At 46.2% G+C, this 14,523-nt stretch overlaps 1 protein-coding gene across 1 annotated transcript in view; it reads left to right on the forward strand.

Annotated features, from left to right (window-relative positions):
* Positions 1 to 2,063: 2,063 nt before the first annotated feature.
* Positions 2,064 to 14,523, forward strand: part of Ube2r2 (ubiquitin conjugating enzyme E2 R2) — a 54,530-nt gene continuing 42,070 nt past the window's right edge. The window contains exon 1 of the mRNA XM_021222070.2: positions 2,064 to 2,741. Coding sequence (XP_021077729.1) covers positions 2,565 to 2,741 — 177 coding nt within the window. The 5' untranslated portion in view covers positions 2,064 to 2,564. The remainder of the gene's footprint in view (positions 2,742 to 14,523) is intronic.

The following is a 14,523-nucleotide window of genomic DNA, read 5'->3' on the forward strand; positions in this document are numbered from 1 at the left end:
CATCTCTCTAGCCCCACAGACACATCAGGCAAAAACATGCATGTGTCTGTGTGTGTGTACACAAAATAAAATACATCTAAAATATTTAAACAATTTAAAATCACATTATGTATGTACTTATTCAGTGTGTGTCACAGGAAGCGTTGGGTGTAGATCCGAGGACAAGTTGTGGGAATTAGTATTTTACTTTTACTATGATCCTGGGACTCCTCTGTCATCAGGCTTAGCAGCAGTTTCTTTTGTCTGCTGAGACTTCTCACAGGCTCCTTGTCTTTGAGACAGGGCCTTGTCCAGTGCAGGCTGTCCTAGATCCCCTTGTCTCTAATCCCAGAGCGCTGGGATTACAGGTGAGCAGCAGTACCACTTGGGCTGGTTTTTGTTTTGCTTCTGAAGACAGAGTTTCCCTGTCTAACAACCCTGGATGTCCTGGACTCGATTTGTAGGCCATGCTGGCCTCGAACTCACAGAGTTCCGCCAGCTTCTGCCTTCGGAGTGCTGGGACTGAAGATGTGCCCCACCACACCCCACCCACTTGTATTTTAAGACAGGTTCTTCTGTAAATCAGGCTCCTTCTGCTTCAGCCTCCAGAACCTTGGGATCACAAGCATGTAGCATCATGCTGAGCTGTCAGTAGGTTTATAAATCATAGTAATTGCTCCAAACTGTGGAAGATGTTGTAATTGGGAAACTGGGTGCTAAGTACATGAGAACTTTACTGTTTCTGTAAACCTAAAACTTCTGTAAAAATAAAGTCTTATAAGCTGTAGATTTAATTTAACCATTACAATTCCTTGCGTTAGGTGTATTTAATCTTCTTTTACAGAATCTGATCAAGTAAGGAGTTAGAATAAAGCTTTCTGAACCCAAAATGGTTTGTTTGGAACTTGTCTCAGTGTTCTGTTCTGATTTCTTTCTTTCTTTCTTTCTTTCTTTCTTTCTTTCTTTCTTTCTTTCTTTCTTTCTTTCTTTCTTTCTTTCTTTCTTTCTTTCGACAGGGTCTCTCTATGTAGCTCTGGCTGCCTGGAAATCGCTATAAAGACCAGGCTACCCTTGAATTCACAGACTGTCTATCAAGGGCCAGAAGCGAAAGCATGTGCCACCATTGTAGCAAACAATCCTAGAGTATTCTAACCCAGGAAATGAAGACTGTGTCTCCTAGCCAAGCCACGTCCAGGTAGGTCCGCAAGAGGTAAAAAGTTCCAGCGCAGCCTTCTGCTTTTAGAGATAGGGTCTCACTATGTAGAACTGACTGGTAAGGAACTCTTAAGTAGTCCAGGTTGGCCTCACATTGATCATTTTGCTTTCGCCCCCTTCCAAGGCCACACTAGGCCAACATCAATATTTTGCAAAGAAGTAGACTAAGGTATAGCCAGCGCTCTCCCCCAACTCTCATGGAGGCCCGTAATCGGGTTCAACATTAGTTTTCTCCGCTTTCTACACAACCTACTGCGTACTCTCGGTGAAAGGAAGCGGGAGCTAGCCTGCTTTTCTCTGGCTCTCCTTTGGGAGACCGCCTTCCCTGAGGTGGGAGACCTACTGAAGCACTCCTACGCGTAAGGACCACAGCCTGGGTGTCACCGAGGGGAGCATGCGGAGGACCAGGGGACACACGGGGCGACCGCGCTGAGAGCCTTAGGAGCTGAGGTTCCTTCCGGGACACGCCTCTGGAACCGCGGCGTCCAGCCGCACAACCGTCACTTAGGGCCCAAAGCAATCCTCTGCGACCCGCCCTTGATCCCCACCTCCGCTTGGCTCTTTAAGGGTGGGGGACACGCGCAGGCGTCACAAAGCGCAGCCACCGTGGGGCCTGGCCGGGGGGGGGGGGGGGGGGGGGGGGGGGGGGGGGGGTGGGGGGGAGGGAGGGGGAGGGAAGGAGGGAGGGAGGGGCGCGCGCACGCGCACCGGGCCGCTGTCGCCGCGAGCCGCCCCCCTCCCGGCGTGCGCCCCTCCTCCTCTCCCTCCCTCCCTCCCTCCCTCCTTCTCTGCTCTGTCGCTCCCGCGGCGCGAGGCGCTCTCGCTCTCCTCCTCCTCCTCCGCCCCTCCCCCCGCGCAGCCGCCGCCGCCGCCGCCGCCGCCGTCCCGAGACCCCAGCGCACGGCGCGCCCTCCCTCGTGCGCCCCTCCGGCCCCCGCGGAGAACGAGAGGGCGAGCGAGCACGGCGATCCCGGGCCGGCTCGGCCCCCCCACCCCCGCCTTCACCCTCGTCCGCCCTCCGCCGCCTTCCTTCGCTTCCACCTCCACTCCCCCCCCCACAAGTAGAGGCCCCCTCCGGGGGGGGGAGGCCCGGAGCCCCGAGCGGATTCCCCCAACTCCCTTAGGCCCGCCCCCGCCCGGCCCGAGTGCGAGGAGGGCCCGGGCCGGCCCGAGTCGTGAGTGAGGAGGACCCCGGGCGGGCCCGCGGGCCGTCTGGGGCCTGGTCCGGCCCCGCCAGGCGTGTGAGGACAGCCAGGGGCCCGGCCCGGCCCGAGGGCGAGCGGAGGGGAGGGGCCTGGTCCGGCCCGGCCGGTGCGCGAGGACTGGGGCCGCGGCCCCGCACGGCCGCCGCCGCCGCCGCCGCCGCCGCGATGGCCCAGCAGCAGATGACCAGCTCGCAGAAAGCCCTGATGCTCGAGCTGAAATCCCTGCAGGAGGAACCGGTGGAGGGCTTCCGGATCACCCTGGTGGATGAGTCCGACCTCTACAACTGGGAGGTGGCCATCTTCGGACCCCCTAACACCCTCTACGAAGGCGGCTACTTCAAGGTACCGCCACCCTTCCTCGGCCCAGCTTCCCCGGTCTCCGCTTCTCCGCCGCTGGCCGGGAGCGTGAGCTCGGGGGAGCCGGGGGTGGGGGCTGGGGGGGGCTCCTCACCTCGCAGCCCCCTCCCCCCTCCCCAGAGGCAGGAAGGCCTTGCTCACCAAGTGCCTTTTCTTTGTCATGGGGCGGGGGCGGGAGGCCAGACTGCACCGGGAAATAGGAAAGCCTCTTCGGCTGGGGTAGTGGCTCTCGGGAAGGAGGACTGCCTTTGTTTTGTTTCTCCAGCTGAGGGGTGTGTGGAAATAGGGATGGTCTAGCCTCTCTTTCTCGACCCATCTGAGCCTTCTCTGCGCAGGCTGGAACTGCCCCAGAGGGCAGGGTGACCTGCACTTATTGGATTGGACTTTTCTCTTTTTTTGGGGGGAGGTGTGTGGGGGAGGCATATTAGCCTGTCATTGCCTGTGTTGCTAGTGCCCTGACATTTGGAGGATTTGTTGGTCTTGGGTAGTGGTAGCCTAACTTTTGATTACAGTAGGTGGTAATAAGGAAGAGGACCCTGGGGGTGGCCACAAAAGGGAGGGTGGTGTGCTGGCGTTGTCTTGCTGTTCATCCACTTGAGGGGACTTTAATTTAGTCCTCTTTCTGTCTCGTTTTCCATTTACTTTATAATCAGTCTCTGCTGCTTCCAAAATGCCCTTTGTCCTTTCCTACCAAGTTTACTAGCACCCCCCCCCCCCATGTACAAACATCCACAAAGGGTGGAACACGTCAGGCAGATTGATAGTTTCCCACTTTCGGGAGACAAGATTAAAGCTTTTTGCTTAGGTCGTTAGCTCCAACAAATGGGGTTGTCCCACAGATGAGCCGCATCCGAGGTGGTAGGGTTTCTCGTGGTGGAGTGGTTCCTTAGGCAGCCACTATATAGACATTGTTTCCATTGTTTTCCATGAATTATTCCTGAGTTCAGTACTTGGAGATACTTTTTTTTTTTTGGTGGGTAGAATCCCTGAGTGAAGATGTGGGGGTAGAAACCGAGGGAATGGGTGTTTAGGAATTCATTTATTTGATTTCCAAAATTAGGTAAAATAGGCCAATGAGTCAATTTTTGTTTGTTTTGAAGGGAGGGGTTATCTTGGCACAAGTTTTAAACGAATATCTTAGTCATGTAGTTGTGATGTGTATTTTTAGGACTGCCCAGTTACTTACCTCTTATTTTCTACCGTCCAAAAGCCTCAAATTTCAGGCTTTAAACTGGGTCAACTTTTTTGAAAATAGGATTGATAGGGAATACTTAACATTCATGCATGTGATAGTTGCTGAATACTTAGTAAAAGGACATTTTTAGAATGTTATATAAGAGTGTGGTATCCTTACCAACTGTTTGCTTCATCTTTTGTGGTCAGCATACAAGTATACTTCTTAGATGCAGGTGCTTAAAGTTTAAGCAAAGGTTCAAGTTTATTAGTGACAGATTGGAAAGGGTATTGTTTCTATGTTGAGGTATGTTATATGTCAAATATAAATTTATTTGTAGATATTGGGAGTATTGGACAAAGTGGAGTTCATATGATATATTTCCTAGAAAACATTTTCAAAGCAGACTACTGGTTAATTTTAAAGAGGATGGTTGTTTTGTTTATTTGTTTTTGTTTTGAGACAGGGTTTCTCTGTGTAGCGCTGGCTGTCCTGGAACTCACTCTGTGACCAGGCTGGCCTCAAACTCACAAAGATCATCCTGCCTCTGCCTTCCAGGTTCTGGGATTAAAGTACCACCCTGCTGAGCTTAAGGTTACAGTCTATTTTCCAAAAAGTATTATTTCTGGAACAATTGATAGTTAAGGTAAATGGTAGTTAATCTCCTATTGGAGTTTGTTTTAAAAAAAAAAAAAAAAAAAACTATGAAAGTAAGACTTTTGCTAACTAATGATTTGGAATTGATAAATGGAAATATTTCCTGTAACATATACTAATTTAAAATAAAGCTGAGCAGTGGTGGCTCACACCTTTAACTCAGCACCCAGGAGGCAAAAGCAATTAAATCTTTGAGTTTGTGGCTAGCCTGGTCTACAGAGCTAGTTCCAGGACAGCCAGGGCTACACAGAGAAACCCTGTCTCAAACAACAATAACAACAACAGCAATAATAATAATAAAAATAAAATAAAGGCTTTGTGCTAGGGCTGTAGCTCAGTGGTAGAATACTTGCCTAGCATACACAAAGCTCTGCTTTTCTTTTTTTAAACTCTAACAACACACCTACAACAAAATACACAAATCATAGCTTTAGTCCTTTTGAAAAAGATTGCCTTTGGGGACCAGGAGTGTACCTCATTTGTAGAGAGCTTGTCTAGCATGGTGGAAGCCCTGGGTCCCATCTCCAGTACTGCCCAGACCTAGAGGTGCTCCTGAAAGCTGAACAGTCAGGAAGCAAAGGCAGGACAGGTTATGCAAGCAAATCTGAGGGCAGCAAGTTCTAGACCAACCAGGGCTGTGTAACCAGAGGGGAAAAGAAAGAAAAAGTATTTCCTGCTGAGTATGGTTTGTTTGTTTCAAGACAGAGAGCCTTGCTGTTTATTACTGTGTAGCTGGTCTGGAACTCCCAGAGAGACTTGCTTCTGCTTCCAGAGTTGCTGAAGTCAAAGGCACAGGTGTACCCTCCCACCTGGCTCTATCTAGTTTAAATTCCTTTTCAGAAAAATATTTGTATTGTTTTGAGACTATAATTTTACACCCCCTTTTCCTTCCTCTTCTTCTTCCCCGTATGCCTTTCTCTCTTTCAAATTCATGTTCCCTCTTGAAAGATTTGTTTTGCGCGTATTAATATTTTGCTTTCATGTATGTATACCACATGTGTGCTTGCTTGGTGCCTTTGGAGTTCAGAAGGACATTGGAGCCTCAGAAACTAGAGATACAGATGGTTGTCATCTATGATGTGGTGCTGGGGATTGAACCTGGGTCCTCTGCAAGAGCAGCAAGTGCTCTTAGCCACTGAGCCAGCCCTTCAGACCCTGTTCATTCGTTTTCTCTTTCTCTCTATTTCTTTCTTTCTTTCTTTCTTTCTTTCTTTCTTTCTTTCTTTCTTTCTTTCTTTCTCTCTCTCTCTCTCTCTCTCTCTCTCTNTCTTTCTTTCTTTCTTTCTTTCTTTCTTTCTTTCTTTCTTTCTCTCTCTCTCTCTCTCTCTCTCTCTCTCTCTTTCTTTTTCTTTCTCTCTCTCTCCCTTCCTTCCTTCCTTCCTTCCTTCCTTCCTTCCTTCCTTCCTTCCTTCCTTCCTTGTTTGTGTTCTGTTTTTGTTGTTGTTGTTACTGTCGTTGTTTTGAGACAGAGTCTCTCTGTAGCCTTGGCTGTCTTGGAACTCGGTAGGCCAAGCTGGCTTTGAGTTCAGAGATCGTCTGCCTCTGCTTTCCGGGTTGGCGTGGATTAAAGGAGTACAGCACCTTGCTTGGCATAATTTTTTTTAATATTAGGATATGTTTGCCCTACTTTTCCCCCATCCTAATTTGAAAAAAAAAGTGTGCATTCAAGATGTTCATGTGAACAGGCAGCCATGGCTTGTTGGTGGGGATCAGAGGACAGCTTTTGGGTGTAGTTTTTCCCTTCCATTTTGATTCTAGGGTTAAAATCAAGATTTACAGGCTTGTATGGCAAGAGCTTTACCTGCTGAGGCATCTTTTCTGCCCCTGTACTAATTTTTTTGACGCTGGGTATTGAACCCAGGGCTTCCCAAAGTCTGCCATTGAAGCTACGCCCTCAGCATTCTGTTTAGGAAAAATGACCTCCATTCCCTGCCACTATCCAAAACCCCTGACCCCTGTGGTAGTCTCAGTGCCATCCTGTGCTACAGGATGAGATCCGGTCTCAAATTATTTTTGGAGAGGATCTGGTTCTGTAGCTCAGGATGACCTGAAACTCACTATGGAACTTGTGCTGACCAACCAGCCCTCTTCCCAGCCTTCCCTGCCAGGATTATAGGTCTGTGCCACCCCACCTGGTAAAGTATGGAAATATTTGTTTTCCTTTTAAAGACATGCTTCATATAATCTAGGTTGGCCATGAACTTTCTTCCTCTTTCTTCTCTTTTTTCTTTCTTTTTTTTGTTTTTTTGAGACAGGGTTTCTCTGTGTAGCCTGGCTGACCTGGAACTCACTCTGTAGACCAGGCTGGCCTCGAACTCAGAAATCCGCCTGCCTCTGCCTCCTGAGTGCTGGGGTTAAAGGTATGGACTACCACTGCCCAGCCTTGAACTGTGTACCCAGGGATGACCTTAAACTCCTGATCTTCCAGCCTCCCACTTCCCCAGTACTGGCATTACAGTCTTTTGTCACCATGCCAGGTTTATGCTATGCAGGAGAGTGAACCCAAGGCAGGGTGTGTGCCAGACGAGCACTCTGCCAATTGAGTTATAACCTCAACCTCAAAATTGAAAAATACCTTTAAAAAATTACTTTGTACATATGTTTATGTGCGTGTTTGCCATGGGGTGGGTGCTTTCAGAAGCCTGAAGAGGGCATCAGAGCTGGAGTTGCAGAGGGTTATGAGCCCTCTATTGTGGTTGCCGGAACCTGATCTTAGGTCCTCTCTCGAACAGCAAGTGATCGTAACTATTGATCCATCATGCTAGCCCTCAGAAATTCTTTTTCGTTTTGAACTGGAAGCATTAAAACAAGGTCTCTAAAGTCCTCGCTGTCCTGGAACTCCCAGAGATTCACCTGCAGAACGATGAGATTAAAGATGTGCACCACCACGTCTGGCACTCAGAAATTCGTTTAAAAATGTTTTGTTGTGTTTTACACACACATTTTGTCTAGTTTGTTTTTCTGAAATAGGCTTTCCCTGTGTATGTAGCTTTGGCTGTCCTGGGACTCGGAGCTTTCCATCTGCTTCTGCTTCCTGAGTATTTAAGATACATAGTTATGAACGTCAGCACCCTGGAGGCAGAGACAGGTCTCTAATTGAGTCTGAGACTAGCTTGGCCTGCGTCGTTCTAGGTAAACTAGAGCTGTGTAGAGAAACTGTGTCTCAAACAACAACAGAGAAGTATTTCATGTGTGTGTGTGTGAGTGCTCACATGCGGTCTGTCTGGGAGGCCAGAAGAGAGCGTTGGATCTCCTGGGACTAGGAGTGTTAGGTCCTCTTCAAGAGAAGCAAGTACTTTTAAAGCTGAGCCATCTCTCCAGTCCATGTTGCACTTTTTTTTTTTTTTTTTTTAAGATTTTATTTATTTTTATGTTTATGAGTATACTGTAGCTGTCTTCAGACACACCAGAAGAGGGCATCAGATCCCATTACAGATGATTGTGAGCCACCATGTGGTAGCTGGGAATTGAACTCAGGACGTCTGGTAGAGCAGTCAGTGTTCTTTTTTTTTTTTTTTTAAAGATTTATTTATTTATTATATGTAAGTACGCTGTAGCTGTCCTCAGACACTCCAGAAGAGGGCGTCAGATCTTGTTACGGATGGTTGTGAGCCACCATGTGGTTGCTGGGATTTGAACTCTGGACCTTTGGAAGAACAGTCGGGTGCTCTTACCCACTGAGCCAAATCACCAGCCCTTTTTTTGGTTTTTCAAGACAGGGTTTCTCTGTATAGTCCTGGCTGTCCTGGAACTCACTTTGTAGACCAGGCTGGCCTCGAACTCAGAAATCCACCTGCCTCTGCCTCCCGAGTGCTGGGATTAAAGGCGTGCGCCACCATGCCCGGCCGCAGTCAGTGCTCTTAACCGCTGAGCCATTTCTCCAGCCTGCACCTTTTTTTTTTTTAAAACAAAACCAAACCAAACCATAAGTTCTTGGCTTGCATGTGTGTCTGTACACCATGTATGGCTGGTGCCTTAAGAGATCTGAAGATGTCCAACCTGTGAGCAACCACATAGGTGCTTGGACTCGAACTTTGGTCTTCTGCAAGAACAAGCGTTCTTAACTGCCACACCATCTCTTTATTCCTGAATTTTATTTCAGTGTGTGTATGGTCCATGGTGCACATGGGGAAGTCAGAAGACAAATTGTGGGAGTTCTCTGTTTTTGCAGTGTGGGTACCAGAGGTTGACCGCAGGTCATCAGTCTTGGCAGTGAATGCTTTTCTTTACCTGTTGAACTAGCTCTTTGGCCAAGCATGGAAACTCTTTTGTTTTTACTTTTTTTTAAAAAGATTTATTTATTTATTATATGTAAGTACACTGTAGCTGTCTTCAGACACTTCAGAAGAGGGCGTCAGATCTCATTATGGTTGTGAGCCACCATGTGGTTGCTGGGATTTGAACTCAGGACCTTCAGAAGAGCAGTCAGTGCTCTTAACCGTTGAGTCATATCTCCAGCCCGCATGGAAACTCTTAAGTTGTTTCAGTCTTTGTGAGAAAATTGTTGAGTGGCATTTTTTCTTTAACTTGTGTTATCTGCTTAGTTAACACAAGTTAGTTCTTAGTTCTTAGTTCTTCCTTGGGAAAAGGCCGATTTATGATCATTTTCCCCCCAGTACTTTTGTCTTAAAACAAGGCTAAAGTGTGTCTCTTTACAGCATGGGCTGACAAGATGGCTCGGCTGGGTAAGGATGCTTGCTGCCAAGGCCGATGACCTATATATGCTAGGCAGAGTCCTCTGCCACTGAGGTACAACTCCAACTGAAGCTACTCTGGGTAAAGTGTGGCATAAGTTAGAGGCCACTGAAAAAAACCTAGTAAGTGGTAAAGTGGAAGGGACGTTAGGTGAAGACTACAAAATTCCACTTGAAGGGCAGCTGTTACTTCCAGCTTTGAAAAATGCTTTTTAGGGCAACCTCGTCTTTGAGTCTCCTCCCCTGCTGTTGCAGGGAGCTCCTGCCTCAGCAAAGCTTTGTTTATTATTGTTGTATGAAACAGGGATTCTCTGTGTTGCCCTGACTGTCCTGGAACTCACTATGTAAAAAGGCTGTCTTGGAACTCAGAAATTAGCCTACTTCTGTCTCTGGAGTTGTGCAGTTAAAGGCATGTCCCCACACCTGAGATTTTTCTGTTTTTTTTGAGAGGGGTCTTACTGCTTCTGGGTTTAACGGTTCCTCTGTGTTAGCTGAGCCTGGCGTTGATGCGACTTAAGTCCTCTGTTGTGTGTGCTTGCCTGCCTTTGTGTTCTCCCTCCCTCCCCAGGGTTTCTGTATAGTCCTACTTTATCTCAGTGTTCATTCTGTACACCAAGCTGGCCTTAAACTCAAGAGGTCTTCCTGCCTCTGCTTCCCCAGTGCTGACATCAAAGGCATGTGTAGCCACAGTGCCCAGCCTGCAGCACCCAGCCTGTGTCTCGTCTTTTGAATCCAGCAGCTTCCTGTCTCTGACTCTGACTGCAAGGAGACACTGGTCACCGAAACTGTTTTAATGAAATGAACTCAGGGGGTTGGTTCAAGGTTTCGAGTTTATTTGGACTGTGAAGAGCCTCTTACATTTTATCCTGGGAAGAAATTGGGCTTTATTTTGGAGTTTTCTATCTATGCTGGTTGCCTCTTTGAGAGCTCAGGCTCTAATGACTGAAGGTTTGGCTAAACAGCAAATACAACAAAAAAAGATGGTAGTTATCTTGGTAATATAGTTAATATAGCAAATTAGCATCTTTGTAAAGGCCTTCTATAACTAAATGTACATAGGGGAAGGCTAAGAATTCCACAGCATCGATAATGAGGGACATTAGCAAAACTTGCTAGCAGTAACAACCATGACTACTATGGTCGTCCCATGAAAATAAAGATTGCTTAACTTCAGCCGGGCGTGGTGGCACACACCTTTAGTCCCAGCACTTGGGAGGTAGAGGCAGGTGGATTTCTGAGTTCGAGGTCAGCCTGGTCTATAGAGTTCCAGGAGAGCCAGGGCTATACAGAGAAACCCTGTCTCGAAAAACCTAAAAGATTGCTTAACTTCCTGTGGAGAATCTAAGGAACAAAACAAACCTAGTTCTGTTTTTGCCTTAATTTTTACAATATTAGAAGTTAAGATCTAGCAGAAAAGTAAATTTTGCTTTTATTTTGATTTTTGAGGCAAAGACTTACTAGGTAGTAAACTTAGAGAATTAATTACCCTAGACAGAGTGTCGCCTGCCTGTGATTTCCAGTTCCAGCTCGTGGTGGTGGGAGTGCAGAGGTCAGGGGTTCAGAATCCTCTTCAACTGCAAAATGAAGTGAAGTCAGCTTGAATTCAGACCTCTGTCTCAAAGCAAGCAAGCAAACAAATCCCCAAACCCAAAGAACGGTTTGCTGGAGAGACGTCTAAATGTGTTCTGCTTTGAAGATTGGTTCAACTCCCAGCACCCACGTGGTGGTTTACAACCATCTCTAATTCCAGTTCCAGGGTATCAGGTGCCCCTTCTGACTCTGGCAGCCACTAAGTGGGTGTGTAGTGCATGCATATCATTCATATATATATATATGAATAAAATTAAAAAATAGTTTAAAAAAAGACAAGAAAAAGCAGTTGCCTCTAAGCAGGAGGCATTCCTAGTTGATTCTGTGCTGCAGGTGTAGCTCTGGTGGAGTGGGAGTGGAACATATTCGCTGTTCAGTCTCAGTATCACTAAGAAAGAACAAGGACTTGCTCAAGGTACACACATAAAATAAGCAAAATGGAGCTAGCCTTATTTATTTTGTTTTGGTTTTGGTTTTTCGAGACAGGGTTTCTCTGTGTAGCCCTNCCTGCCTCTGCCTCCCAAGTGCTGGGACTAAAGGTGTGCACCACCACGCCCGGCTGTTTATTTTTTAAAGATTTTAGTTTTTTTGAGACTTTTGTTTTCCTATGTAGCTGGCCTTTGCCGCCCAAGTACTGGAGTGGTTTATTAATTGATTATTTATTCGGTTAGTTAGTGTTTAGTTTTTTGAGACAGTGTTTCTCTGTGTAGCCCTGGCTGCTCTGGAACTCTGTAGACCAAACTGGCCTAGATCGAAGAGCTCCCCCTGCCTCTGCCTCCAGAGTGCTGGGATTGAAGCTGTATACCACCACCCCCTGGTTAATATATTTCCATTGTGTATGAGTTGTTTTGCCTGCATGTATGCATATGTACTATATGTGTGCCTGTTGCCCAAAGAGGTCATCAGGGGGCATCAGATGGAGTTTTGGATAGTAGTGAACTACCATGGAGTTCATGGACTTGAACCTGGTCCACTGTAAGAGCAAGTGCTTTAACCTCTTAGCAATCTCTCTAGCCCCCAAATGGAGCTAAATTTAAAGTAGTCATTCTCCTGCCCCAGCTTCTGTAATGCTGGGATTAAAGGTTTTCTCCACCATGCCTGGCTACTTAAGAATATATAATTTTAATAGTGGAACTTGATTTTGTTAATACTTACCATGCATACATTTCATTAAAGAATCTTGATAAAATTTAACCAAATAGTTTTTTTCACTTTTGTAGTCCCTTTTTAAAACATTTCATTTAGTGTGTATATGTGTACGAGTGTGTTATGTATGTGAGCGTGAGCATGTCATGAGGTGTGTGTGTGTGTGTGTGTGTGTGTGTGTGTGCCAGAACCTTCATACAGAGGGTAGGGACGGCTTGTTGGAGGTTGGTTCTTAGTACCAAGTGGGCTATAGGGATGGCCTCAGGTTGTCAAGCTTCTGTTAGTACTTTTACCTATTGAGCCATCTTGCTGGCCCTAGCCTAAACTCTGTAGATCAGGCTGGCCGCAAACTCAAGATATCTGCCTGCTTCTGCCTCCCGACTACCACTACTCACCACCCAGCACCACCCGGCTGCGTAAACAATCGGAAACCTACATTTCTTTCTGACCTTTTTTGGAATGTGGAATTTTGAGACTGGGTCTTTCTGTGTAGTCCTGGCTGTCCTGGAACACTATGTCGATCAGGCTGTTGTGGAATTGACCTGTTTGGGATTAAAGGTGTGTATCCCTATACCAAGTTAAGGCTATCTTTTCTTTTTTTTAAAGATGTATTTATTTTATGTGTGTGAGTACACTGTAGCTGTACAGATGGTTGTGAGCCTTCATGTGGTTGTTGGGAATTGAATTTAGGACCTCTGCTCACTCTGGTCAACCCCGCTTGCTCCAGTCGGCCCTGCTCGCTCAGTCCCTGCTCACTCTGGCCCAAAGATTTTTTTTTATTATAAATAAGTACACTGTACACTTATAAATAAGCACCAGAAGAGGGTGTCAGATCTCATTATGGGTGATTGTGAACCACCTTGTGGTTGCTGAGAATTGAACTCAGGATCTCTGAAAAGCAGTCAGTGCTCTTAACCATCTCTCCAGCTCCTATCTTTTTCAAAAAAAATTATTTATGTATGAGTATACTGTCGCTGTCTTCAGACACACCAGAAGAGGGCATCAGATCCCATTACAGATGGTTGTGAGCCACCATGTGGTTGCTGGTAATTGAACTCAGGACCTCTGGAAGACCAGACAATGCTCTTAACCGCTGAGCCATCTCTCTAGCCCTTCTTTTTTTTTTTTTTTTTTTTCTTTTTTCTTTTTTCTTTTTGTTTTTTTGAGACAGGGTTATTGACAGGGTTTATTCTGTGTAGTCCTGGCTGTTTTGGAACTTGCTCTGTAGACCAGGCTGGTCTTGAACTCCTCAACTCCCACCTCTCACCCTGAAGTGCTGGGATTATAGGCTGTGCTAACACCACAGGGACCTCTTCATCTTTTGAGACTGGGTAGCCCAGCTGGCCTTAGACTCTCCTGTGTAGCCCAGGGTGATCTTGAGTCCCTGCCGTCATCTCCCCAAGTATCTAACTTAGGTTGACATTTCATGTAAGTGAGGTCATACTATTGCCTTTCGTGATAGGTGTGTCTGTGTCCCAAAACTCTGTCCACTGGGGCTCCTCCCTGGGGTCAGTAGTTGGGTCTTAACTCTGCCCTGCTATAGATCTTTATTAGCTAATCGGGGGTGATGGAGAACAATTTTTACATAATATTGAGACATCAGATGCTTCAATAATGACAGTAGGACTTCAACCAGATCTCTGGGTATAGAAATCAGCATATAAATGCACAGTGCCCAAAACTATCCTCCAACAGCTGAGCCATCTCATCTTTCCAGTTCTAAAAAGTTTATTTGTGCTGGGCAGTGGTGGCGCACGCCTTTAATCCCAGCACTCGGGAGGCAGAGGCAGGCAGATTTCTGAGTTCAAGGCCAGCCTGGTTTACAGAATGAGTTCCAGGACAGCCAGGGCTGTACAGAGAAACCCTGTCTCGAAAAAAACAAAACAAAACAAACAAAAAAGTTAATTTGTAACAGTTGAATATATGTAAGAGCAGTGACACTACCTTTAGTTTCTGGAGTTCACTATTAGATTGGCTGTAATTATATTTGTTGTAGCACTAATGCATTGCGAGGCTGCTAAACTAAGGTTGGTGGTTACCAGACATTTGTGACAAGGTGATCATGGAGAGTTGGAGTGCTAACCCTGTTAAAGTTCCCTGCCTCTTTCTTCTTCTCCATTCCAACCTTTAACCCATGTTTATCTGCGCTTCAGAGTAAAGCTGTCAGTGCCATTGGTTGGGTGTGTGCTTAGGGTACACAAAGCCTTTGCTTTGACTCATAACATCAAAACTATAGAAAGAACAACTTAGTTAAATATTTTTTTAAAAAATTTAGGTTTGTAAATTTGGTAAGGAAAAAAGTCCAAGATATGATGGATATAATTTTATCACTGTAGAACAGAAGTTCAAGGTTTGTAACAGCGATTGTTTAACACTTAATATTATTTTATTTATTTATTTATTTTGGTTTTTTTTCGAGACAGGGTTTCTCTGTGTAGTCCTGGCTGTCCTGGAACTCACTCTGTAGACCAGGCTGGCCTCGAACTCAGAAATCCGCCTGCCTCTG

Source organism: Mus pahari, chromosome 22, assembly GCF_900095145.1.
Source record: "Mus pahari chromosome 22, PAHARI_EIJ_v1.1, whole genome shotgun sequence".
NCBI lineage: Eukaryota > Metazoa > Chordata > Mammalia > Rodentia > Muridae > Mus > Mus pahari.